Below are 23,793 nucleotides of genomic sequence, written 5' to 3'. Positions count from 1 at the left end.
AAACCAAGTATAGACGTTTCACACGACTTTATTCTGTTTATTGGTTGCCATCTACTTATTACTGATTTTATTGCAATTATAAATATTTTAGTAACAGGCCTACAGTTCTCCTAATCACACGGAATGAAATAAAAAAAATGTGCTGCGATTATTTAAGTTAAATAAGGTGTGGTGCATTTTTTTACCGCATCCCGTTAAAACTCATTTTCCTCTGTTTCCGAAAATCAGGCTTTTTTTCAACCGTTAATTTTACATAGATAACTAATCTACGTTTACGATACAGGAAATACAGCCAGAACTGCGGTACAATGCCATATTCTAACGTGAAATCAGCTTTCCTAAATTATGGGAAATTATAGTAAAGGGTACAAATTCATTTAAAGTTAAACAGGCAATTCTTATATAGGGCCTATGTACGCTTATAAGTGTACATGCAGTATATCTCGCCTCAGATTTACTGGAGGGAAAACTGAAACAAATTAAGTAATGTAATCAAATAATTTAATAATAAAGAAACCGCACAGTAAATCCCCCATCCCTACAGGCTCCGCCCCCAAAGATGAATAAAGAAAGTTGAAGTGGAAAATTCACATAACAATAGTAAATAGTTCCTAAGTCTTTTCAACTTTAAAACGCAGTGGGGGATCTCCCCCATATTATCTCGGCCTTTCCCACCCCCCTTCCTCCTCGCCAACCCCACCTCCAAGTTTTCTATTGTCCTTTTCTTTATCTCTGGGACGGACACACTCCAATGGAGCGCACAGAGATCTCTTTTTTCCCCTTGTCCGGCTGTAATGACCCTCAGTGGCCGGAATAATAGGCAGGGTGCTAAAGCTTTAATGGCTATCTTAGGCGCTTAAATCCGAATTAGTGTTTTGCCCCCAAAATGACAGTCGGGAGGAGGCACAGGGGGAGGGGGGTAGTGCGACGTGGAAACACACCAAGGTACGTTTAAACTTTGCAGCTATCCTTTTTCATACTTCCCAAGACTACGAGTTAAGCGAGAGTTTAGAATAACCACAATAAAGACCATAGTCTTTATTGTGGTTACCTGATACATTTATATTTTATTCTACTTCCAACATTATCGCTTTAATGCTGTATCAACATACTTGTAGGGTTTTATTTTATAGTCTTTCTGCTGCTTTATAGTCTTTCCCGGCATTTATAATGTGTAACTTTATTATCATCAGATCATGCTTTTTCTGACTTCGCCTGTACTTGTGCGGAGGGCTGGCTCACGTTAAAGATGAGGTCAGTGATTTGGGTTTTAAACCCCCTATTGAATTGCTAATGCTTTGATGCGAAGGGAAATGCCCTCGTGGTACGGGCGGTATTTGTTTTTTAAAATACATCCAGCTTTGTCATCTGACTCCCTTTCACATGCGAGGTTTTATTAAGGACGCAATTCTCGATTAACGCATTAACCCGTGAACTTTGGGTAACTAATAGTAATACCATGCAATTACGTAATAGGCGGCGCTAGTACGCAATCACCCGTCCACGTGCGCAAGCATAAACCCTTTTAGTTTTTAGCGATTATTAACTAAAATACGCATTTTCTCCCCGTTTTGACATTCTTGTCCTAATGTGTTTAATGTATTGTAAAAAGAAAGCAAAACATTACGGTTGCAAATGAATGAAAAACATTTATGCTCAGTTTCGAACGTTATTAATTTTAAATGCTAGTATTTAACGTCAGAGGCCCTACGTGAAGCCGAAATAACTGCTGCCATTTGGAATTCAGATGAACAGCAGATAGTGATGTAGTGACGGTTTGGTTTTTCCTGTACAGTGGTATCCGTTTTTTTTTTCTTGCAATAGATTGTGTAAGATACGAGCTGCTTAAGAAGCTTTTGTATACGACAAGGGCTAAAAAAGCGAAAACTAAATATGTGTGTGTGTGTGTGTGTGTGTGTGTATATATATATATATATATATATATATATATAACCGAATGTGTATAAATGTATACATATATAATTATCCCAAATTTATATATACATAATTATGTGTGTGTGTGTGTGTATATAACTTAAATATGTATATATGACTAAATGTGCACCCTAACCAATACTGAAGAGTGTAATAGCCAGTGTATTATTATGAAACATTACATTTTTTTTTATTTTAGTAATTTAGGTTGAGAAAGATGGAAATGTTTCAAGTTGGAAACAGAATGTAATGGAACAATTATTCAACCACTAAAATACCGACGAAGCTGTGCAAATCCCCCCCTGTGATCAGTCAGATTTGTACAGTTAAATTTAATGGCATCAACGACATTCGGAACGCTTGCCGACAGCACTGTTTCTCTAAACTGTGACCTTGGTTCCCACGCTAAGTGATTAGAGTTTCGGCCTACATCTAAATCTTATTTGCATGACCTTTTGAAATGAACACGCTCAGCTCGATTCTCTTACATGAAACCTCATCTGGTGAAACTTTGTTTTGAAGGCCCTGTTCAAAGGGGATTCTGCAGCTCGACCGTACTGCTCTTGTGCTCACTAGCAAGGAGGAACAGAGAACATGACTCCACTTCAGTTCTTTGTGAAGCCTCGGGTGGGAGACTGGGGTTTGCTGTGCTGATTAATCCTGCCCCTTGTTTATTGAGTAGATATCTCATTATTTTGATGCAAATAATTTTAACAAAGTCACAACATCACAATGCACATGAGCAGACGTGTTTCCTGTGTGTCCCAGCAGTCCCTGTTTCCTCTCAAGTCGACAACAAAGAAGAAAAATAGCATTTTTCTTGTGTATCCCTGCTGTGTGCTGTTTATCTTGCTCCTGCCCAAATCTATTACCCCCAAAAAGCACACTGCTTCCTACAATAAAGATCCCACTGCCATGTCCGGCCCTGTTTTAAGGTGGAGTGGCATACAAGGAGCCATAATTCATACAGAATGGACAACATTATCATTAGCCAATGGCATGTTTTCATTAGATGAGTGACAGGGAAGGGGCACTTCGGGGGCCAATCGGCTTTCAGTTGGAACCATTGCTTCTGTGGTACCGCTCCATTCTGGACCTTTACCCCTCTGAAGGTCGTGTGGAGGGATCAGTGATCCAGTTAGGGTACCAGTCCAGATTGGAAGGCGGTGGAGGAGAGTCACTAGTAAAGACTACACTCATTGAACATGCACAATATTTGCATGAAAAGTTACACAATCAACTCTACAGTCAACAACTTAAGCAAGACATTTCAATTTTGGGATATTTTTTTTCCGATTAAAATTTTTTTTTTCTACTAATTTTAAACGAAGACGAAGTTTAAATATATTTTAACATGTCCGTTTGTGGTTACTCCGGAAATGTAAGATTAAAAAAATACTTTGCATGATGTTTGGGGAGTTAACAGCAATTGTTTGGCAATTGGAAACCTATTTTTTTGGCCAATGATATTTCTGTGTCTGGGATGTCTCCCCAATATCAACCTGCGTGATATTCACGGACTCATCAGTTGCATTTTGTGGATAAGTCTACCCACCCCTTGATTGCACAGACAGTTTAGCAATTATAGCAGCTTAGCAAGATGGAGAGGTGTCACATTCTTGCTTCCTTTACGATGCAGGACGATAGTTTTTTTTCTTATCTGCCAACCTTCAGAAGTGTTTTGGAACATGCAAACCGCACAGTAGATTGTCCCTCTACAATGGCAATTCTGAAACATACCTGAAAAGGCACAAGACGTGCACATTCTGCAGCGAGCAGAGCTTCTGTGCCACCAAGCCGATACAGGAATAAAGCGGCTAATTAATCGGGGGTCTAGTTGCTGAGACACACTGTAATGCACCTGGAAGCTGTGTGCTTCATTACTGTCTGGTTTTCTTAAAACAGATACACATAACATGCTTCTTTGAATGCTAAAGAATGCGATGACCAGGGCACAATGGTAACAATGATTCAGCCCCCTTGCAAAAGGCAGCGACTCGTTCCCAGACACACACACTGTGCCCTGCTGACACTGGCCACTTCACTATTCATCACTTGATTGTCACTCAGCTGTTACTGTCCATATTCAGTTTCTGATTATGCATTATCACTGTCTACATGCATCCAGGCACTATGTACATACAGCTTTAAATCCCACCTACCTTGTACTGTACTTTTCTATTGCTTTTACATGGATGGTATGACAATTGAGTCTTTCGCTGGAAAGATGTGAACATATCTATATGTGATCTATATCTGAAGCCTGTGTAGACCAGGTGGATGAGCTTACTGATATAGAAATGTATTATGTACGGGATAATCTATATTTTATCAGGTGCTGTGCTTAATGAGTCTCAGAATTGTGTTTCAAGTACTGTAGTAAGAGGGTAAATCGAAACCTTCCAGACTCTTTCTATAAACAGGTGTTTAGGTTGCTGAGATGTAAGCCGGGGTACAGCTCATTTTCATATGCGATGTCGTGCTCCTCAGCCAAGGCCCAAGTTGAATGCAGCCTGCGTGGGTTCACTGGTGCATCGCCTTCCTCTGACTTGCAGATGTATCTGAATGCAGAGGATGCTTTTTTCGTTTGCCGTCATGTGGCGTGATGTACAATGTGTGCACATGTATGCAGAGGCCACGTTCTGAAAATCTGCCTCTCAGCGACAAAATGAGTCAGGACCTTCTTGAAGTTTCACAAAACTGTGAAAGATGACCTCACCATACATTGAGACTTGGATTTAAACAAAAAATAATACTGTAATGTATATAGATATTTGACAAAATATTAACCCTTGTGTGCATATACCTTATCTACAAAAGTACTGGGACACCTGGCCATCACACCTACAGGAACGTTCATGACATCCCATTCTAAATCCATAGGCATCGATATGGAGTTGGTCCCTCCTTTGCAGCTATAACAGCTGCCACTCTTCTGTGAAGGCTTTCCACGAGATTTTGGAGTGTGTCTGTGGGAATTTTTGCCCATTCAATCAGAAGAGCATTTGTAAGGTCATGCACTATTGTTGGACGTGAAGGCCTGGCTCACAATCTCCGTTCTAGTTCATCCCAAAGGTGTTTGATGAGGTTGAGGTCAGGGCTCTGTGCGGCCAGTCAAGTTCTTCCACACCAAACTCACCCAACCATGTCTTTGTGGACCTTGCTTTGTGCACTGAGACACAGTCATGGTGGAACAGAAAGGGGCCTTCCTTCCCCAAACTGTTCCCATGAAGCTGGAAGCATAGAATTGTCCAAAGTGTTTTGCTATTACTTAGTATATCATTGAAACAAAAACATTAGAAGACTGCTCAAATTGACCGTTTTTTTACCATTATCACCCCAAAATTTTTGTCCCTAAATTGCAAAGTAGGGATAGGGCATTATGAGGTGGCAGGCTTTGTAATGTTTGCCTAGTTTAGCTCATTTTGTGGATTAAGAATGATAATAGATTTTGATTACTAGACCTTTACGGAGGTACAGACGCCAAAGTTAGCATTTTTTATAAGGTGGGTGCTTTGCTAAACATGCAAATATTCCGCCTGGCGGGCAGCATGAAACAACATTCAATATAATGTTATCATTTTCGAACGGGTTTTTCTTAAAATTACCTAAGTTTAAGCCTGCTGCATGTGAAAAAGGAAACTTCTGGCTCACCGAAGGACCAGTCCATGAGAAGGGAAAATTATCTGATGACATATTAAAAGTTTGTTTAGGGACTGTTTGTAGTGTTCAGGGAGGAGGCATGAAATAAGTTGGCACAATTATGGTTATTTGGTATTGTTGTATTATGGTTTTATATATATATATATATATGACCTGAAGTATATAATTATGTTTCCAGAAAGTCCCATGTAAAATGGGTTGTTACCATAGGAACTGTGACCAGAGAGGTGTTTCCGTTTCGAAAAGCAAAGATGATTTGTCTGGTAACAACGACTGCTTATTCATGAGTAAAAAGTCACATTTGTAATGTTGAGTGAACTTGGTGCCCATTAATATAAAACTGTTATTAGGCTGCCGGAACTATCTGTGCGTTACACGAAAATAAATAACACCAAATTATAGTATTTATCAAAGCCGTGTTATAAAGATAATTAAAGAATTATATAAAATTATTTTGTATAGCTTGAGCTCAAATGTCGTGCTGTGCAGTTTCATAGCTGATATCCTCTCTGTCTCACCTGCCTACCTACTTCGACCATCTAGGTAGAAAAAATACACTCATCTCAGAATTCTGATTTATTAAGTTGAACTTCTGACTTATCAGGTCACATAATGGATTAGGATTATAGTTTGTCTGAATTTCAATATGGGGGCGGCAAGCTGGTGCAGGTTAGCATTGTTGCCTCACACCTCTGGGACCCGGGTTCGAGTCTCCGCCTGGGTCACGTGTGTGGAGTTTGCATGTTCTCCCCATGTCGTCGTGGGGTTTCCTCTGGGTACTCCGGTTTCCCCCCACAGTCCAAAAACATGCTGAGGATAATTGGAATTGCTAAATGCCTTTGGTGTGCATGTGTGAGTGAATGGTGTGTGAGTGTGCCCTGCTATGGGCTGGCCCCCCATCCTGGGTTGTTCCCTGCCTCGTGCCCATTGCTTCCAGGATAGGCTCCGGACCCCCCGCGACCCAGTAGGATAAGCGGTTTGGAAAATGGATGGATGAATTTCAATATTTGTGTAAAAAATGAGTTTAGCTATAAGAATATTCCTACTATAGAAATATCAAAACATTAGAAAAACTGCTTAAATGATAATAAAATTAAAAATTAAATTAATAAAATATACGAATATGATTTTGGTATTATTACGTACAGTTACTGTATATATGTACCCCAGGTCTGTAAATCATAAAATCTTCCAGCTGTCTACATACACTAAGCTAGTTGTGTTTTTGCTAATTAATGACAACTTTTAAAATTTAGTATCTATATTAATCATGTTTATTTATTCTCCACAACGCTGACAAGGCTACGTGGTTAGAAGATGAATGGATGAACGGATGGGTCTTTGTTCTGTATTTCCCATGGTCCGTGGATTTTGCGCTGTACGGCGCATGCTACTAGCTGTACGTTGTGATTGTCTAGAACCACCTCTGACAGTTTTGACGCGTCTTTAGCTCGGACTGCGTGAGGATCCTCTGGACGCGTGACTTTGTTTCCTGTACTACTGCCGCTTAACCTCCATTTTCATCATGCATTTATTTAAGCAAACCATATTTATTAAGAAACATAAAATTATCCAAATGCAAGTTGCTGCAGCTTGTCTCACATATCGACAATGTCTACATACAAGAGTTGGCTAAAACTGCGGAACTTCACAGTGTCTTGGTCAGGAATTTACATGCACTAGAGGTAATTTTTAAGATATGTAATCAGTGAGAATAATGGCCTCACTGTGCCTTCTCTACATATAGAAAAAATCAACTGGAGACTTTTAATGCATACAATAGACACTACATTCAGATGGCAGACTAACATACAGAATACTGTTATTATGGAATATTATTTATCAGTATACAACACTTGTTTACCCACAATTCCACAGAGAGGAACCATGGGCTCAGTTGTGATTACGTGACGCTTGGCAGACAAAGCGTGCACATAATGCTCGTATTGCAAGAGCTCGCTTTTTATCAAGTTAAAATTTATGAACATTTTTTGCTCGTCTTGCAAAACACTCACAAACCAAGTTATTCACAATCCAAGGAAGCTGACCTAAAGCAACCTGCATAACTCTGAAAAAGCTACATAAGTTATATACATCAAGTACATCAGCACTCCATACAGCTGCTATGATAATGGCCATATTGTTTTTGAATATAGTTAGAGGTAAGGATGGGCCGATCCACATTTTTTCAATACCGATACAGATTCCAATACAATAGCTCTTTATACTTTAATATTTTAATATGATATAATATACAGTATATACACAATATTCATTTTAATAAAATGTAAATTTTACAGTAAAAACTGTAATCTTTTGCTTCTTAATGCTGGCAATCTAGAGTAATTCTTAGAGGACATTAAGGTAAAATACATTTGGCCACCCTAACAAAAACTGGACCCAGTCTGTCCCCCCCAGTTGAAATGAACTTGAATCATCTCTGTTAATATTTGATATTTTCATATAAGAGTGGTTATTGTAATTGTAAGTATGAGGGTAGGTCTGGGCAATATGGCCTATTAGTAATATCTTGATATATTTAGGCTCGATATGCATTTAGTCGCAATACACAATATATCTTGATGTTTTGAAATTTCTTCTAAAGCACTTCATAAATGCTTGATTTAGCTCTTTGATTAATAAAATAATACCAGGAATGTCTAATTATAATTTATTATAAAACCTAACCCTAATATGTTCAAAGGTATACTCCCCTTAGCAATGAAAACAGTATTACACACATTATAATAAACAACCTTTTAACTTAATGAATCTGGACAACCTAACACTCACATTTCTCACCTCTTTTCCATGTGCATTTCTCATCCTTTTTGCTGCCTACAGAAGTCCCTGCTGTCCCTCAATGAATGTTTTAAACTCCAAACATGATCATTTAAAGCTTTTCAGTCCATTAATTTATTTATTTAGATTTTTGTGTTTGGTTAATACAAAACCGTGGTGCTGCTTTGTTTTGGCATAATTCCCCTTCATATGTAACTGAATATTTGGCTGAACACAGAGCAGGAGTGGCAGAAAATGCTGAGGGGACACGTTCCACAAAACTACAGACAAGGCCCGTTATTTCCCCCCCCCCCCCCCGCCGTGACCTTAAAGGGGCTCCCTGGTTTCCTCCCAGATTCAAAAACACACGTGTCATTCATATGCGTCACAAGCATTGGCTCAGGATAGTCGTGCCCGTGGGCGGGCAAGTGCAGCGGCAAAACTACAATAAGCTACAATAGTACGGTATGTACAGTAATTTAATATGTGCAGTACTGTACTTTGAAAAGCGTTTGTGACAGATGTACTGTATTTTGAAAGCCAATAAAATTCAGTAAATTGTGATGCGGCAATACGTGTCATATACAATTAAATATAAAAAAATCTGTCATTTAGTATAGCATTCTTAGAATAAGCCGTGATATATCAAATATATTCAATATGTTCCCCAGCCATAATTGAGAGGTCTGGACTTTACCGGTGGGGTTTAAGTATTTAGAGGAACCTCAGACTGTTGTTTTTTATCAGAGATGTGATTATGTTTAGGCAACATCCTCCAGACATTTTCCATGTCCACTTTGTCTTGGAAGGTCTCTGTGGTGAAGTAGTAGGCGATCGGGTCCAGACTAGCATTGAGGCAGGCCACTAAGAAGCTGTAATGGAAGGCAGTACACAAGGTGGGGTTGGAGTATTTGGGGAGCAAGCCCAGCAAGAGATGGTAGGGCAGGAAGCAAACCAGGAAGACCGTCAAGTTGGCAGCGACCATGCGCTGAATTTTCGGGCTGTTGATCATTTTCATCTTGGCCACAGTGCTACGATCAATGGCGCGGATCATGAAGAAGGAGCAGACCAGCATGGTGGTGAGAGGAATCGTGAAGCCAACGGTAAGAGTAGCGGCCACAGCTCCAGGCTGCGTGGCGTAAATTGGAGAATTTCCAAAACAGATCAAGCTACTCTTCGTTTCCTTTATCTCTTTGGAAATGTATACGGGAAGGCTAGCCCCGATGGTTAGCATCCAGACACCCAAACACACGAAAGGGGCCTTTTTCCGGGCCTCCTTGACACGGGACGACATGGGGAAGCAGACAGCCATGCAGCGATCAAAGCTCATGCATGTCAACAGGAAGATGCTGCCATACATGTTGACCAGGAGGACCAGGCCAAGAATTTCGCACAGGCGGGAAGACAGCAACTTATATCCCAGGTGGTAATAAATCCGCATGGGCAGAGTTAAGACTAGCAACAGGTCAGCCAGTGCCAGGTTGGTCATGTAGACAGTGGTGTGGGAACGAGACTTGGCTGAGCGGAAGAAGATCACCAGGGCAGTCAAGTTTAGAACCAGGCTGGTAAGGAAGACCAAAGAATATACGGCCACAAACGCATAGTTCTCCTGAGAAATGGTGCAGTTGTCCATAGAGTTATTTGACATGGTGTCTTTAGACATTGGATGTTCAGGAACTCTGTGGAGGACCTGAGATACAAAGGCAGGAGGAAGTACATTTTTATTAAAGTGAATCAATGAAACTGACCTTGACAACATAGCTGGCCATACGTGCTTAACAAAGACTGGGCAAAACAAAACTGGAAACAGCATAATGGATATGCAAATGCATTATACAATGTTACACAAAGTTTACATTCAGTAGGACAAGTAGAGAGAGGAAATAAGACAAATTAAACCTCTAGGGTAGTGTTTCCCAACCCGGTCCTCGGGGACCGCCAGACAGTCCATGTTTTTGCTCCCATCCAGCTCCCTGTCATACAATCGACATTTTCGCGAAAATCTGGACTGTTTGGGGATCCCCAAGACTGGATTTGGAATCAGTGCTCTAGGGGTCCGATGCCAACTGGCATAATGGCTAATATCATAGAGGTCAGAAGTAAACATTATTTTGCTTTTAGAAATCATTTTAAGAGGCTGTGTTTCTGTTCAGTCTCGTTCAGGCATCTGGGTGATGTTTAGTTTGTGTTTAAGGTCGGGTTTATTGCAGACAGTTGTTCAGGAAAACCATGCACAGCACTTATCGCAATTTTTAAAACCAGATATGTGTGCTATAAATTAACACTTAATGCTTGCAAGTGCTTGCACTGCAAGTGTGTAGGAGGCTGGTGTCATGAATCAGGTGGAGATAAGTTGCAGATATGTCGAGCCACTTACCAGATCTGCTCCAGTAATTCACTGAGTCGGGGTGCAACTCTTAAGTAGCTTCAGAGAAGAAAGTCCTGGATAAGTAGCTGTACGTCACCGATTCTGATCAGACTCTGACTCCTTCCTTTAAGCTTATGCAAGAGAAGGGGTGAGAAAGAAACATTTAGGCCTGTTGCACGCACTCTTTCCCAGAAAGATGAAGATACTAAACTGAAAAGGATGCAGACTATCCATCCATCAATCTTCCGTAAGTGCTAAGCCAGCACAGGGGTGCAGCATGCAGGGGGCATGTACGGGCGGGCACAGTGTGCTTGGAGCCAGTCCTAGGAAGTGAAGGGGGCAAGGTAGGGACTCCCTGGCCCCATTTAAAGACCTTAATATATATTTCAGATAGTGTAGCTGAGATTTCAGACCTGGATGGAATTTGGTGTTATGGACTGCGATTAAAATCTCATGGCCAGTATGAACAACAACCACGTAAATGTGACAGGTCTGAAATGTTGTGCAAGGTTCGATTTCCAGAGCAAGATGGGGGACAATCAAACTGCAAACTGTATAACTACACCTGTCTCACCAGCAAAGCTTTTCACACAAACGCAGCATCCCTGAGCGAGGCCAAAGTGAGAGCTGGCTACCGGGTGGCCCAGCAAGTGCGATGATGCTCCCGATGCATCCTACCTTATTCTTACTGAGAACATGCGGGAACCACAGAAGCTTTGATGGCTTTAAAGACAGATTTCACTACTAGTGCTGGCAGTTTGGTTTTTCATGGTTTCCTATTGGTTTAGAACATTTCAGATTCGTTGCAAAACTTCTAACTGAGGTGGAAAAAAACACCCACATCTTCCATACTTACCAACGGCTCTCTGTCAAAGAGAACGAAGAATGATGGGCTGTTTGAGGCCATATTACAGCATTTAATGTCAATTTGGTGCTAGGACAAGCCGTTTGATTTTTTTTTTTCGATTGTGGGTTGATGGAAAATAACAAAAAAGGAAATGATGTCACAATCATCCCAGACATAAAGGTGTAGGGATTTTTAGAGGTGTTTATGGCCACCACCTTTGGTAGGCACTAGGATTATCATCATACAGGTTCCAACACTAAATGGTTGCTGTGTGGCCATTCTGCATTTAAACCCGTGGATTTCTTATGTATTCATTTAATTGTAAAGTGGTTTCTACATCAGTGGAATGATACAGTGAAAGTATTGTGCCCCCCTGCCCACACACACACACACACAGGCACAAAATGCACTAAATGTGAGCTGTTCCTGTAAGTGATGCCAGTAAGACACTTATGTCTGACATCCACTGGGTTTCTGCATTTAACCACACAGCAGAGCTGTGGTCGAAAAAAACACTCATATATATGTCAAGCCTACTGCAAGCAATACCGATGGCTTCAGAGACAGATGCTGTTTATACTGGTTAAATAAAATAAAATAAAATAAAATAAAGACCATTCAGTTAAATATCTGGGGAACAAAAATCAGTAAAGTAGTAAAGTGAAATTTAAGCTGACTTTCTGTGCCGGACAGTTCTTGGTGTTTATTTCCAGTTTGCATTTTTGTTTTCCTCTCTTGCCGACGCTGCTTTGTTTCGCTGCAGCAGACGTCGCAAATAAACACGTCCTGCATGTCTGCTTTTGGGATGTTATCTGACATACTGTCGCTCCGTAGGACCCGGCTTGCAGGGCTGCGCACAGTTAGAATGCGGCTAGCAAGCGACAAATGATAAAATACTTATTATGCTTATTAAAATACTTAGCATACGTGGTTTTCATATTAATATTAGGCCCTTACCGGGACAAGTGGTTGGAACTACATATTTTTTTGATCAGTCTTAAAGTGACCCGTGGCATTACTAAGACCAAATGAACGAAAGGAAAGGAAACTCTATTTGCATCTCAACAGCACTCTCCCTCCAAATTGATCTTACCATGTACTTACACACCTCTCAGACACAATTGCTTTGTATGGCTATCTCTAAATGCTGAAAGGGGGGGGGGGGCTGAGTTCCACCTGGGTGGGTGACGGACCAGGCGGGTGCACCTGTGCTGCCGCATTACAGGTGTACATGTAAAATCTGTGGTAGCATCCAACTCAGTAATGCTAGTGTGAAACAGTTTAGCTAGCGCGGTCAAGGCTCGGTTCAGCTAGCGCGGTCAAGGCTCGGTTCAGCTAGCACAATATTAATTTTCAGGGCCTTTACGCTCTCAAAGGATCCAGCTTAAATTGCTGTCAGTTTTTGGTTCAGCTGTCTATGAAGGACACAATATTCTCCTCAGTGCTTCTTCTTCCAAGCTTAAGCCAAGTTTAATTTTCTGTTTTTTGATTGTAGTGATTTTTCCAAGCCACTTTTTCTCACTGACATGTGAATGACAAGGCACACACATTCCTCTTTTGGGTGACTCGCCTTCACAACATTCCCTTCAGTATGTCTAGGTGTGATGTGGAAGACTGACCAAGCTCACGCCGTCATCATACATCGTGGGGACTCTGATTTGTCATATTACATATAAGCTATGGTGTGGAATAAGTGTCGCTGCCTACATCTGGTTTCTGATCGTATTTTGGTTGCTGTAGGATCCTTATAAATGTCACAGATACACAGTGATAAAGCATAACCGTCTCTGGAACATGTTCGGATGTTAAGTAAATATTCCTTTATTATCGTTTTGAATTTGTACTAACTCTTTACAATTAATACTAGTTTTGGAACGTGCGACCACATTTGCCTCCTGTTTCAGTCTTTCGTACTGAAATACAATAATGTTTCGGGTATAAGCGCATACTCATCTAACTTAAACTGGAAAGCCCCCAAAAAAGTGTTTACATTCTGCGGCAAACCCATGACATCGCTAGTAACAATCCACTCTGTACGTCCCACAGTAAAAACAGCTGTGAGTCTTCAAACAACACTCCATTTAAATTAAAAGTTATTTTAAAAAAGGTTACATTACTGTCTTACTTCTCTTTTAATTTTATTAATGGATGCATGCCTACCTTTAATAAAATAACTATTCTAATACATTTTTTTGTTGTAACCTAGCCCATAGAATGATATTCAAATTACGCGAAGAACCGCAAATTGAGAATAGGTTTTGAAATGAAGTTTTAATAAGAAAATTTCTATTATCCCGGAGAAGACAACATTAAGTGTGAGCATGTGAATGTTTCGTACGCCAGCTGCTGTCAGTGCTGCCAGCGCATCTGCACACTCACGCATTTCTTCGCTTAATTTTACACGTTGCACTGGCAAGATTTGCTTTAAATTCCGCTGAAGTTAGACAACACCGTGCAAATATACGCTGAACTTATAATAGCAAAAGAGCGCTTACCTGATTTCTTACTGTGTTGAGTTCTGGGTGCGCTTGTAGTCCAGGTGTAGTCCGGAGATGAAAATTAAGATGTGTTTAACTTTTGCTAGACATTGCTCCAGGTGAAGCTGTTGAAACAATCAAATTTGGGCTATATGGCAATATATATATGAAAAAACGGGCGCGAATCTTTGAGATTTGGTGCTTATTTTTACGCTAACTAACTAGTTTTTATCTTGCATCTGTAACATTGGATGCGGACTCAGCAGCGGCGCGTTATGCCGCAGACTTAGGCACGCGCCGCCGTCTGTTTTCTTTCTCCATCGCGATATTGGCTTCAACATGCGCGCGTCCAACAACTCCAGCACCTATGCACACGCAGCCGCACACCGAGAATGACGTCCACTCTCACACACATTCCTACTCTCTCTCACTCACATCAGCAGCCATGCAGACATACAAAACCTCTCACACACAAAATGACATCTACTTTCACAAAAAGCTTCCTCAGTCTCACCCGCAAAATGACACTTATAGGTACCACTTGAATATATGCCAAACAGTTTGTACACTGTGGCCAAACAGCGTTTTCCTTAGATGAAGTTTCAAGTGGGCAAAGTATGTAGCTAACAGTGATTAACCTGGGCATGAGTGCACTGTGTAGGGTTATATCTTTTTCTGTAGCTACTACACACTTTGTGCATGTGACACCTTCTTTTCTCAAAACCCGGAGTCTCTTTTTAACCCTATGCATAGTCTTGCACAGATGCTGTCTGATCTCCTTTATTTCTGTATGGACAAGCAGCTATTTTCTGCTTTCAGAGCTGAATGAGGAAGACGGTCAAGCTGTTTGTATGTAAAGTGGGTGGAAGTGAAAATGATAGTACAGCAACAGATACGCTTGCCTTTCCTATTTCTTCATGAGCGTATGTGAAATATCCTGTCCTTGCTATCATTTCTTCAGCACAAAAAATATATTTATCTCTCGCATAAAAAAAAAACAAGAAAATCTCTCGGAGTGTGCGCGTCATTTCTTGCAGATTCAGTTCACACAAAATCCGCAACACGCAGTGAATTTTTCACTTAGCGATAAAGAGCTAGATTATTATCAAGGCGGCGTCATTTGCAAAGAGAAAGGCTTACAGCAATTAAATGCACAATTTTAACCCCATTACCTCCTAACCCAAACAGGCTTAACGGGCTTGCACCAGATTGCAGTCTATGTTATGTTATCAATGTTTAAATAGGTTATCTAATTACACGGGACATTCAGTACCGTAAGACCTACATCTGGGACTCCAAGCAAACGTCTCAGGCTCAGTCACTTTTGAATAATGTCACTAACTGATTACAGTAGCATCGGGTCTTCCTGCTTTCAGGTTGAAGTACAGGGGAATTTTACTGGTCTGAAAAACCGCCCGGACTTTGCACATTCAGCAGCCTCGTAATGATTGTATCTTCAGTCAGTGACCTCTTTGCTTGCAACAGCTGTACTGTTTTTTTATCTGTATATTAATTTTAGGGTCTTATGTGTTGTAGTTTATATAAACTCACCTTTCTGTTTTGCTAAATTTTGACGTGTGAATATCGAAAAACAAGGTTCACCCTACCAGGACACATCTCTTACCTCTTCAAGAACCGAACACTTCAGCCACAATTCTTGGATCCCTGGTCCGCCTTATAAATTCTATTCGTTATGTTAAATTCTTTAAACTGGCATTATAATGAGCCTGCAGAAGCAAAGTGGGGGGGCTGTACACCCGAAAATTCTAGATATGGAGATAAAATATGGCGCAGTGTGTCAAAAGATCTACAAGTAGGTCTCACAACCACATCCCACCAGCCGTTCTGTGCAACAAATACTGCACAGCATTTCAGGAATGTGAGGTCTGTCCAAAAAGATAGAGGAAAACTAAAGATGAATTTACAGTTATGTAGATGTGTGGGAAAATTATAGAAAAGGCAACACAGCTTTATGGCGCAATTTCATGATACAGTTAAACAAGCTTTCGTCAATAGACAAGAACACTCCATTGCTTTCTGACATGTCATAGGTATTGTAAAGGCATGACAAGTTTATTTATAGAGCACAATTCAGACGCAAGGCAATTCAAAGTGCTTTACACAACAAAAGGATACATTTAAATGAAAGACGAACAAGCTTAACTTTCCGGACAAAGTACAAATGAAAGTCTTAGGATTTTCACGTGTAACTAAAGAGAACTAAATAGGAGAAGTCTTACATTTTTCCGGACATGTTGGTGACCCTGTTAACCAAACCCTGTATCAGTTGGTAAATGGTTCAGAGGTACATTTTGCGAGATCCACAACTACCAAAAAGCATCCTGGGAGCTTTCTATTTCCATTGTCATGGTGTGTGGAAAAAAAAACTAGCAGGCATCAGACAGAGAGGAACCGAGAGTGTAAAGAGGGGGGAAAAATGATCCATCATTGAATAAGAGACAATGAAAGACTGGAACAAACTCCAAGAGCTGGAGCGGAATTTTAGGTAAAGACGTTTTATACATTTTGCTGTGGTGAGTGGCTCAGAGGGTCTGTGAGCCTCTGTGCCTCTGAGCAGAAGGTCCCCGATTTGAGCCCTGGCAGGAGAGTCACATGTCTGTGGGCCCCTGAATGAGGCCCTTAACCCCCTGCTCCAGGGTGGCTGCATGTTAGCTGACCCTGTGCTGTGACCCCCCCCCCCCCCTCCCAAGCTAAGACGGGGTCGGCAAAGACAAGCATTTCAATGTACCTGTGCAAAGGGCAAATAAAGCATGCTTGTTTGTTTTGTCATTGTAGTTTTATTTAGCAGTACTTATTTGTATGCATATAACAATCATGTACATCACAGCAGTATCAGTGTCCCACAATGCTGGATAATCAATGGGCAGGCACAGTAAAACCCAGCCACTAAGAAATTTTAAACAATGTCTACTAGAGTTTATTGTACAAAAGTGACACTTGGCTTGTGGTTGTGGTTAAATACCACTGTACAAGGATATTTCAAAAGCTAAACCAGCTTCCTTTTTTAAACAGGTAACGGCTGTATTGCAGAGGATCATAAGCAAGAACAGCGTAAAAACCTGGGGAATGTATGAAATTTGAACATCGATTATTTGAACATGACTGTAACCTAAACTTGCTAGAAGGGGTTGGAGGCAGAGAGCAATTCAATAACGGAAGTGGACGTGCTGAACCAGATGTGTTTATTACTTCACAACCGCAAAGCAAAATGCAGAAGTTGGCACTTCTCTACGGAAGAAAAATGAGGACTCCGCTGTAAAACATGCGAAAATCGACAAAACATACTGAAAAATGAATGACATCTCTGGGCTACAGAAGTAGTGGCTATTATTCGAAATGGTCCAAGTTTCAGTCATCACATACACTGTGTCGCAACCATATCAACCCCCGTCAGTGTTTGTACGGCAGATCCTCTGGACCTTTGTTAACCCCGATGCAAAGTGAAAGATCCTGCACTCAGGTGCTCACAAGCACACGACATTCCTACACCACTTGCACTCTTGCATCACCCCTAACATCAGACCACGCAAAGAACCAAAATGATTTCCTTGTTTTCAATAAACGCGCACGGAAAGATGATGTTGTGGGTGTTAAATGGGCTGTTTCTCTCCTCAGCTGTTGCTAAACATTAAAATTTACACAGAAAACGTGCACAGATCAGCTACATATCTGCCCAGTACAACATCACAGTGAGCTGAGAATTGGGGTAAGTTATTTTACCAGAGTTACTTTCATCTAACTGGAGAATACAGTTAGATCATTTACATTTTAATGGTTTCACTGAACTAAATGAGAAGAACTTGGCACAGGAGCAGCACCCGTAGAGAAATAAAACAGGCTGCCCTCAGTGCTTATTGTACAGAACTATATGTTACTAACACAAGAATGTTCTCAAAATCGGACCAGGATAAAACATGACTCAAAACAAGAATTTGGTGTTGATCAGTCAGTTTGAAACTCTCACGAATCTCACCAACTACAAATCCCCAGAAAGACAACTGCTGTACATTCTATAAATAGTGTTCATCTTATGAAAATAAAAGTAGTAAATATTAAGTATTGAAGGTTGTATCGTAGCTTTGTGTAAGAAATCGCATGCACGTATCAAACACAAGAGGGTGCTTCTCTTTGTGTAAAAGCCCTGTTTAAAATCTCACTACAAAACAAACCTGATTTGACACAACACTTGTAGCCAGTCGAAAATATCTCTCAGGTTTATGTTTCTGTGTGAAAATGAAATGCAGCTCGTTCACCACAATAAGAAGTCACACAGCCTCAAAGTCATCACTTCATGCTCAGCTCGTAGCCAGAAACAGGGCTGGGGAGGGTGGTCTGGCAACCCTACTCATAGGCCCCTCCCAGTAAACTGCTGGGGTATGGGTGAATTTTGACGAGTCTAAACCAGTAATTTTAATATCTGACTACGTGCCTGGTCAGGAGCAAGCATTTCAAAGGGGAGGGGTTAATTTCATAATTTGAATAAGTGGCTATGTGTTTGCTTCATACCTTTATCCACCTTACCATCCATTTTCTAACATCGTCGGGGTCAGGGGTCACAGGGGGCCTGGGGCCTATCCCAAGTAGCACAGGGCACAAGGTTGGGACATGCCATTGATTGGATGCAGTTTTTTATACATATACAAAACAAATACTAAGCCAGGTTTTGTGTTAGTAAGTCCAATATAAACATGTCAACAAAATATCTTCATATACTATTAAGTTTCTTATATCAAAAGAGACATATATCCATCCATCCATTTTCCAAACCGCTTATCCTACTGGGTCACAGGGGGTCTGGAGCCTATCCCAGAAGCAATGGACACAAGGCAGGGAACAACCCAGGATGGGGGGCCAGCCCATCGCAGGGCACACTCACATACCATTCACTCGCACATGCACACCTATGTGCAATTTAGCAACTCCAATCAGCCTCAGCATGTTTTTGGACTGTAGGGGAAAACCGGAGTACCCAGAGGAAACCCCACGACGACATGGGGAGAACATGCAAACTCCACACACATGTAACCCAGGCGGAGACTCGAACCTGGGTCCCAGAGGTGTGAGGCAACAGTGCTGACCACTGCACCACCCTGTTCAATATGAATAAAAATAACAGAGGTACTTACTTCAGCATTGCACGGCTGCTTAATCCTGAAAATGAGCTCCAATCATAAATTTTACTTTTGCGTTCATCTGGATAATTTTGTAATCATGTACATGTTATTACACTTTTAGCTCTCATCTGAACCTAATTTAGAACTAAACTACATTCTAATTACAAATGAATGTTCAGCACCCAGGAGTGTCTGAAGTAACTGTAAATTTAAATAGATATTCAAGGTGGAACTGTCCATAGTACGGAAGTCACACCTGACTAACGTTCAAAAAGTAAACAACTTTGGTTTCCCAAAGATTGTTATCATTGTGTAACTGTTATTGTACATCTATCCGATCAGTTCACCAGCAGCACTCTATTAACTGGCATTGACTGGTACATTAAGGGTCTCCAACCCGGGTTCCATGCCCCTGTTTTGTGAACATTTTGTAGAACTTTGTAGATCCGTTGTTGATGCTTTCATGCTTCCACGAGGTGCAGCTAGAAATTCTAGGCTGCCTGGGAAAAATATCATCTTGGACCCCCACAATACATTTTGCTCAGCTGGAGGGGGGCGCGGGGGTTACAGTTGCATTTGGGGCCCCTATAAAGTGCTGGGCCCCCGAATCCCCCTGGCTCTCCATGTCCCTTGGCTATCATCTCCTCCACTCTTATTTCTTTCTCTAAACAAAACAAAGTTTTAAATATCCTTCAGAACGTAGCCACGGTGTTTTCTGCCTCATACCGGGACCATCCCCAAGACGAGAAATATTCAAATGGGACCCTCCCCTCACCCATAGTTCTCAATCATTTATAATGTCACATATTACTGGTAGGAGCTCTGCTCTGTCTTCATTTTCTGGTCCCTGGTTAGAGACAGACCCTTTTGATCTCATCATCATTGAACTACAAGCTCCTGGGTTAGTCTTGGTTTGTCCATGCAGATGGAAGCATCCTTCTTTATAAGAGGAACGCTGTCTTTTTGAAACCGGAAGGGCAGAGCACCCACTGGGCCAGCGAAATGTTCATTCCGCAAGCCATTTCTCGCAGGCCTTCCAGCCACCTCTAGCCACGGCCCACCGTCTGTCTCAGCCTCTTGCTCACTCGGTCACATCTGCAGCACCTCCAGGCCTGCCTCCACTGGAAGCTCTCGGAGGCCAGGCAGTACACCAGCGGGTCCAGGCAGGCGTTAAAGCTACAGAGGGCCATGGTGATGCGCCGCATGGGGTAGGTGAAACGGAGGATAGGGCAGCCAGCCAGGACGTCCATGCGGGCCAGCGTGTGCAGCAGCTGGTTCAGGTGATATGGGGTGAAGCAGAGCAGGAAGACGGCCAGGACTAGAAGCACCATGCGCAGGGCGCGCCTGCGCATCCTCCGCGAGCCCCGCTGCGCCGAGACTCCGCCCCCCGCCTCGCTGTCCTCGGCCTGGCGGCTCAGCAGTCTGCAGGCGATGAGCGGGTAGCAGGTGGCAATGACAGACAGGGGCAGGAAGAAGCTCAGCACGCTTGCCAGCAGGATGACGGCGGAGACGCGGCCGTGCCACGAGTCCGAAGAGAAGTTCTCCATGCAGGCGATGAGCCCAGACGGGAAGGGCCGGGTCGCAGGGACCCGTAGGGTTAGGTAGAGGATGACAGAGATCAGAGCTAGCCACACCTTCAGAGGAGGGTAGACACGCAAGACAAAAACAAAACATGCTCACTACAGATACAGATAACATTAATCTCTGTATCTTGTGTCATCAGTGGGTAGCCACAGCAATTTTGCATTATCTGGTAGTAAACTCACATCGTCAGGCTCCACACCAGCGCCCTAAATACTTGGTGGTTGGATAATTACCCAAACATATTATAGTAAAACAGCACAGCCTTACCGAGCAAGATATCAGGATCCGGTATTTGGGATGGCGTAGTCGGAGGGCGCGCAGTGGGTGGACGACAGCGAGGTAGCGGTCCAGCGAGATGAGCATCAAGAAGAGGGAGCTGCCGTACAGGTTTCCGAAGAAGAGTGCCCCGTTCACTTTGCACGCCTCCTCCCCGAAGGGCCAGTGGTTGTGGCCCACATGGTAAAGCACATTTAAGGGCAGCGTGAGTGTGAAAAGGAGGTCAATGGCACACAAATTCACCAAAAAAACATGCGAGGGCTGCGTGACGGACTGCGAGTGCAGGAAATGTGCCAGAGCGGTGAGATTGCCGATCATAGAGAGCACGAAAACGATGCTGTAGACGATTGGCAGCATCAAGTACTGGAAATCAGCACTGTGCGCTTCGCAGCTCTCTGTCAGGTTAGTGCCGTTCGCTTCGGTGAGGTTAAGCCAGGCCTCATTCCCCCATGCCGTCATGCCAGGCGTGGCTGCATTAACTGCGGCGGCTTCGGTTAAGGCGTCCATAGATATCCAATTTCAAAAACTGTTTGCGGGAAACAATAGCGTTAGTGTATATTACATTGAATAGACCGAATGTCCCAGCCAGACAAAATAACTATATCTACAGGACTGCACTATAAGAAAAAAACTACTGTTTCCGTATTACCTTTTTGAAGATGGATGGCTGGGTGAATATCTCCTAATATTCGATTCGTTTTTCCATTGGTAACTGGCAAATTTAAATTATATTTAAACAAATTTGTTATATTTGCTCACAGAGATATTTGTAGCCTGACACAAGTTAAGCTACTCAAATTATTGATTTTGTATTGTATACATCAGATCATAATAATAAGATTAATAACAACAAGCGTTAGTGTTATGCAGTGTTTTTTTGTGACGGCACGTAACTTTTCTTATGGATTATCTTCAACTCTGTTTTAGTCCTTAATTTTACCCACACACACACGTACACACACACACGTACATACACACACACACAAGCTGTTATCCATATAGTCCTATATATTTGTCTAGTAATATCCGTACCGATAATGAGACGTTTAATATGTAATAAAGTCGGCAAGCAAAGTTTGTCTAAATAAATAAACAAGTATATGGCGAAATTCAAGACTTTTTAGTAGCAGCTAAAACGGAACAGGGGGATTTCCCGCTTTCCAAGTCTCACACTGTGCGCTCGCAAGCCTATTACTTAACTTTTAATGCTTCTGTCTCTAGGCAAACCGGTAATAAACATAAACATTCCCCCTTAAAGCGGAAACCGCGTTAAATCTTGGCTGTCAAGATTTACCAAAAAAACTAGGATCTTTTTGTCGTTGAATAAATCGCGCTTTTTTGTTTCTCGAGATACGCTTCGGAGTAAATCTATGTACACTGACCAGCGACTAGTTTTTATAAAGAACTTGTTCCTATAGCCTATGTAGCCAATACGTTTACAATAGCAATGTCCGGTTGCATCCCTGTACATACTATAAAGGAAACACACACAATGCAATGGCTACCAATCAAAATTAAACGATAATATGACCAACAAGAAAGCATTGGTGTTTAGAGAATAATAAATTAGTGATACACTCTGTGAAAAAGACAGTATCATTGTTCAGGAAAGTTAATTACCTCCTAAGAACAATATACGCGTATGTCGCGATGGATTTCTTTATCATAGTTTATATACTTACACAATCCAGCTACGTTGCGTCGGTTTTTCATGATAGCCTTTTATTATTCACATGCAGACGTTGTTTTGAAGGAACGGGTAAGATCTAACCATTCCTTAAAAGCGAATATTTAAAGTGTGAAATACAGACTCCTTATTGACTGTATGGGAAGTTCCCTTGGACGTATTTTTTTTAAAAAAATGAACGTGAGTAGTGTTTCTGGTATGACCCTGACGAACCTTATTTGTTATGAAGTATTGCTACATGTTTACTGGACTTATGTGTAAACCAGTACGGGTTACATCATTTGCTTAGCCCATATCCTGGTGTTGGTGATCTCTGTTCACACAAAAGGGATAATTTGTCTATAATAGGCAGCACCTTACGACACAATAAAAGATCGAGTGTTAATGTAAGGCCGTTAATAAAAGCAAGCATTTATTCACGTGCAAAGCAACTGCAAGCACTGGTTGTAATGTCCACTAGGAGCCCTGCTCAATAGGGCAACTTGCTTAAATAATGATAAAATAATATTTTTTTCCCATTGATTGTATGCAGTCACATCTCATCTGAACAAGTACTTTTTGGCTAATAGGGCTGTACACGTATTGTTCAGGCAGGCCTACATCATTTTTGGTTAAGTATGCAAAATTAAACGAATGAATGCCTTTATTATTAACAAATATGTTCCACATAGAAAACATGATGCTAATTGTGGCATTGAGTTGGTTACCACTAATGCTGGTTACAGCCAGTCATAATCGGTGGTTTGGGAACATTACAATTTCTCAGTAAAATATACCAGCACTGGAAAGAGAGTGGTTGATAAGCCCAGAAGACTAGCTACCTACTTTGTTATATCGAAGTCGGATATGCTGCTAGAAACACATTCAACGTGCTAAGCAGTGTTGAGGAAGTTAACAATAATCCATTACAAAGGAGGAAAGTTCCGGTCCAGAAAGCATAAATCCAGACCAAAGTTTTGTTTCAACCAAACACTTGAGTATAAAGAGTCACAGTCACGGAGGACTCTGCTGATTGGTGGAAACAAAACCTTGGTCTGGAT

At 41.6% G+C, this 23,793-nt stretch overlaps 2 protein-coding genes and 1 long non-coding RNA gene across 4 annotated transcripts; 1 reads left to right on the top strand and 2 right to left on the bottom strand.

Moving 5' to 3' along the window:
• The first annotated feature begins 650 nt into the window (after window positions 1-650).
• On the top strand, window positions 651-17,671 carry LOC125750767 (uncharacterized). Its single transcript, XR_007400418.1, has 2 exons — window positions 651-945; window positions 17,105-17,671. It is a non-coding gene; the product is annotated as an uncharacterized LOC125750767 (long non-coding RNA).
• On the bottom strand, window positions 7,129-14,807 carry LOC125750766 (lysophosphatidic acid receptor 6). The gene is made up of 3 exons (XM_049029002.1): window positions 14,090-14,807; window positions 10,757-10,878; window positions 7,129-10,069 (listed from the first exon to the last, which is right to left on the bottom strand). Exon 3 carries the CDS (start codon window positions 10,040-10,042, stop codon window positions 9,086-9,088), a length of 957 nt encoding a protein of 318 aa, XP_048884959.1. The 5' UTR covers window positions 10,043-10,069; window positions 10,757-10,878; window positions 14,090-14,807; the 3' UTR covers window positions 7,129-9,085.
• LOC125750764 (lysophosphatidic acid receptor 6-like) lies at window positions 16,847-22,968 on the bottom strand. Of its 2 annotated transcripts, XM_049029001.1 has the most exons (4): window positions 22,749-22,968; window positions 21,716-21,778; window positions 21,058-21,592; window positions 16,847-20,840 (listed from the first exon to the last, which is right to left on the bottom strand). In XM_049029001.1, exons 3-4 carry the CDS (start codon window positions 21,571-21,573, stop codon window positions 20,253-20,255), a joined length of 1,104 nt encoding a protein of 367 aa, XP_048884958.1. In that variant the 5' UTR covers window positions 21,574-21,592; window positions 21,716-21,778; window positions 22,749-22,968; the 3' UTR covers window positions 16,847-20,252. The 2 variants fall into 2 exon arrangements, with proteins under 2 accessions (XP_048884958.1, XP_048884957.1); XM_049029000.1 differs by lacking the exon at window positions 21,716-21,778.
• Between the last annotated feature and the right edge of the window lie 825 nt (window positions 22,969-23,793).

The sequence above is a fragment of the Brienomyrus brachyistius genome, chromosome 10 (genome assembly GCF_023856365.1).
Source record: "Brienomyrus brachyistius isolate T26 chromosome 10, BBRACH_0.4, whole genome shotgun sequence".
Lineage (NCBI taxonomy): Eukaryota > Metazoa > Chordata > Actinopteri > Osteoglossiformes > Mormyridae > Brienomyrus > Brienomyrus brachyistius.
The sequence above is the reverse complement of the archived record's forward strand: the minus strand, read 5'-3'. Positions and strand labels throughout refer to the sequence as shown.

What these genes read in the sequence shown, in the direction of transcription:
- LOC125750764 (XM_049029001.1), bottom strand. Translation starts at nt 21,573, where the DNA reads ATGGACGCCTTAACCGAAGCCGCCGCAGTTAATGCAGCCACGCCTGGC. An exon ending in GGATCCTGATATCTTGCTCG is followed by an intron (nt 20,841 to 21,057) that starts GTAAGGCTGTGC and finishes CCTCCTCTGAAG; the next exon opens with GTGTGGCTAGCTCTGATCTC.
- LOC125750766 (XM_049029002.1), bottom strand. Translation starts at nt 10,042, where the DNA reads ATGTCTAAAGACACCATGTCAAATAACTCTATGGACAACTGCACCATT.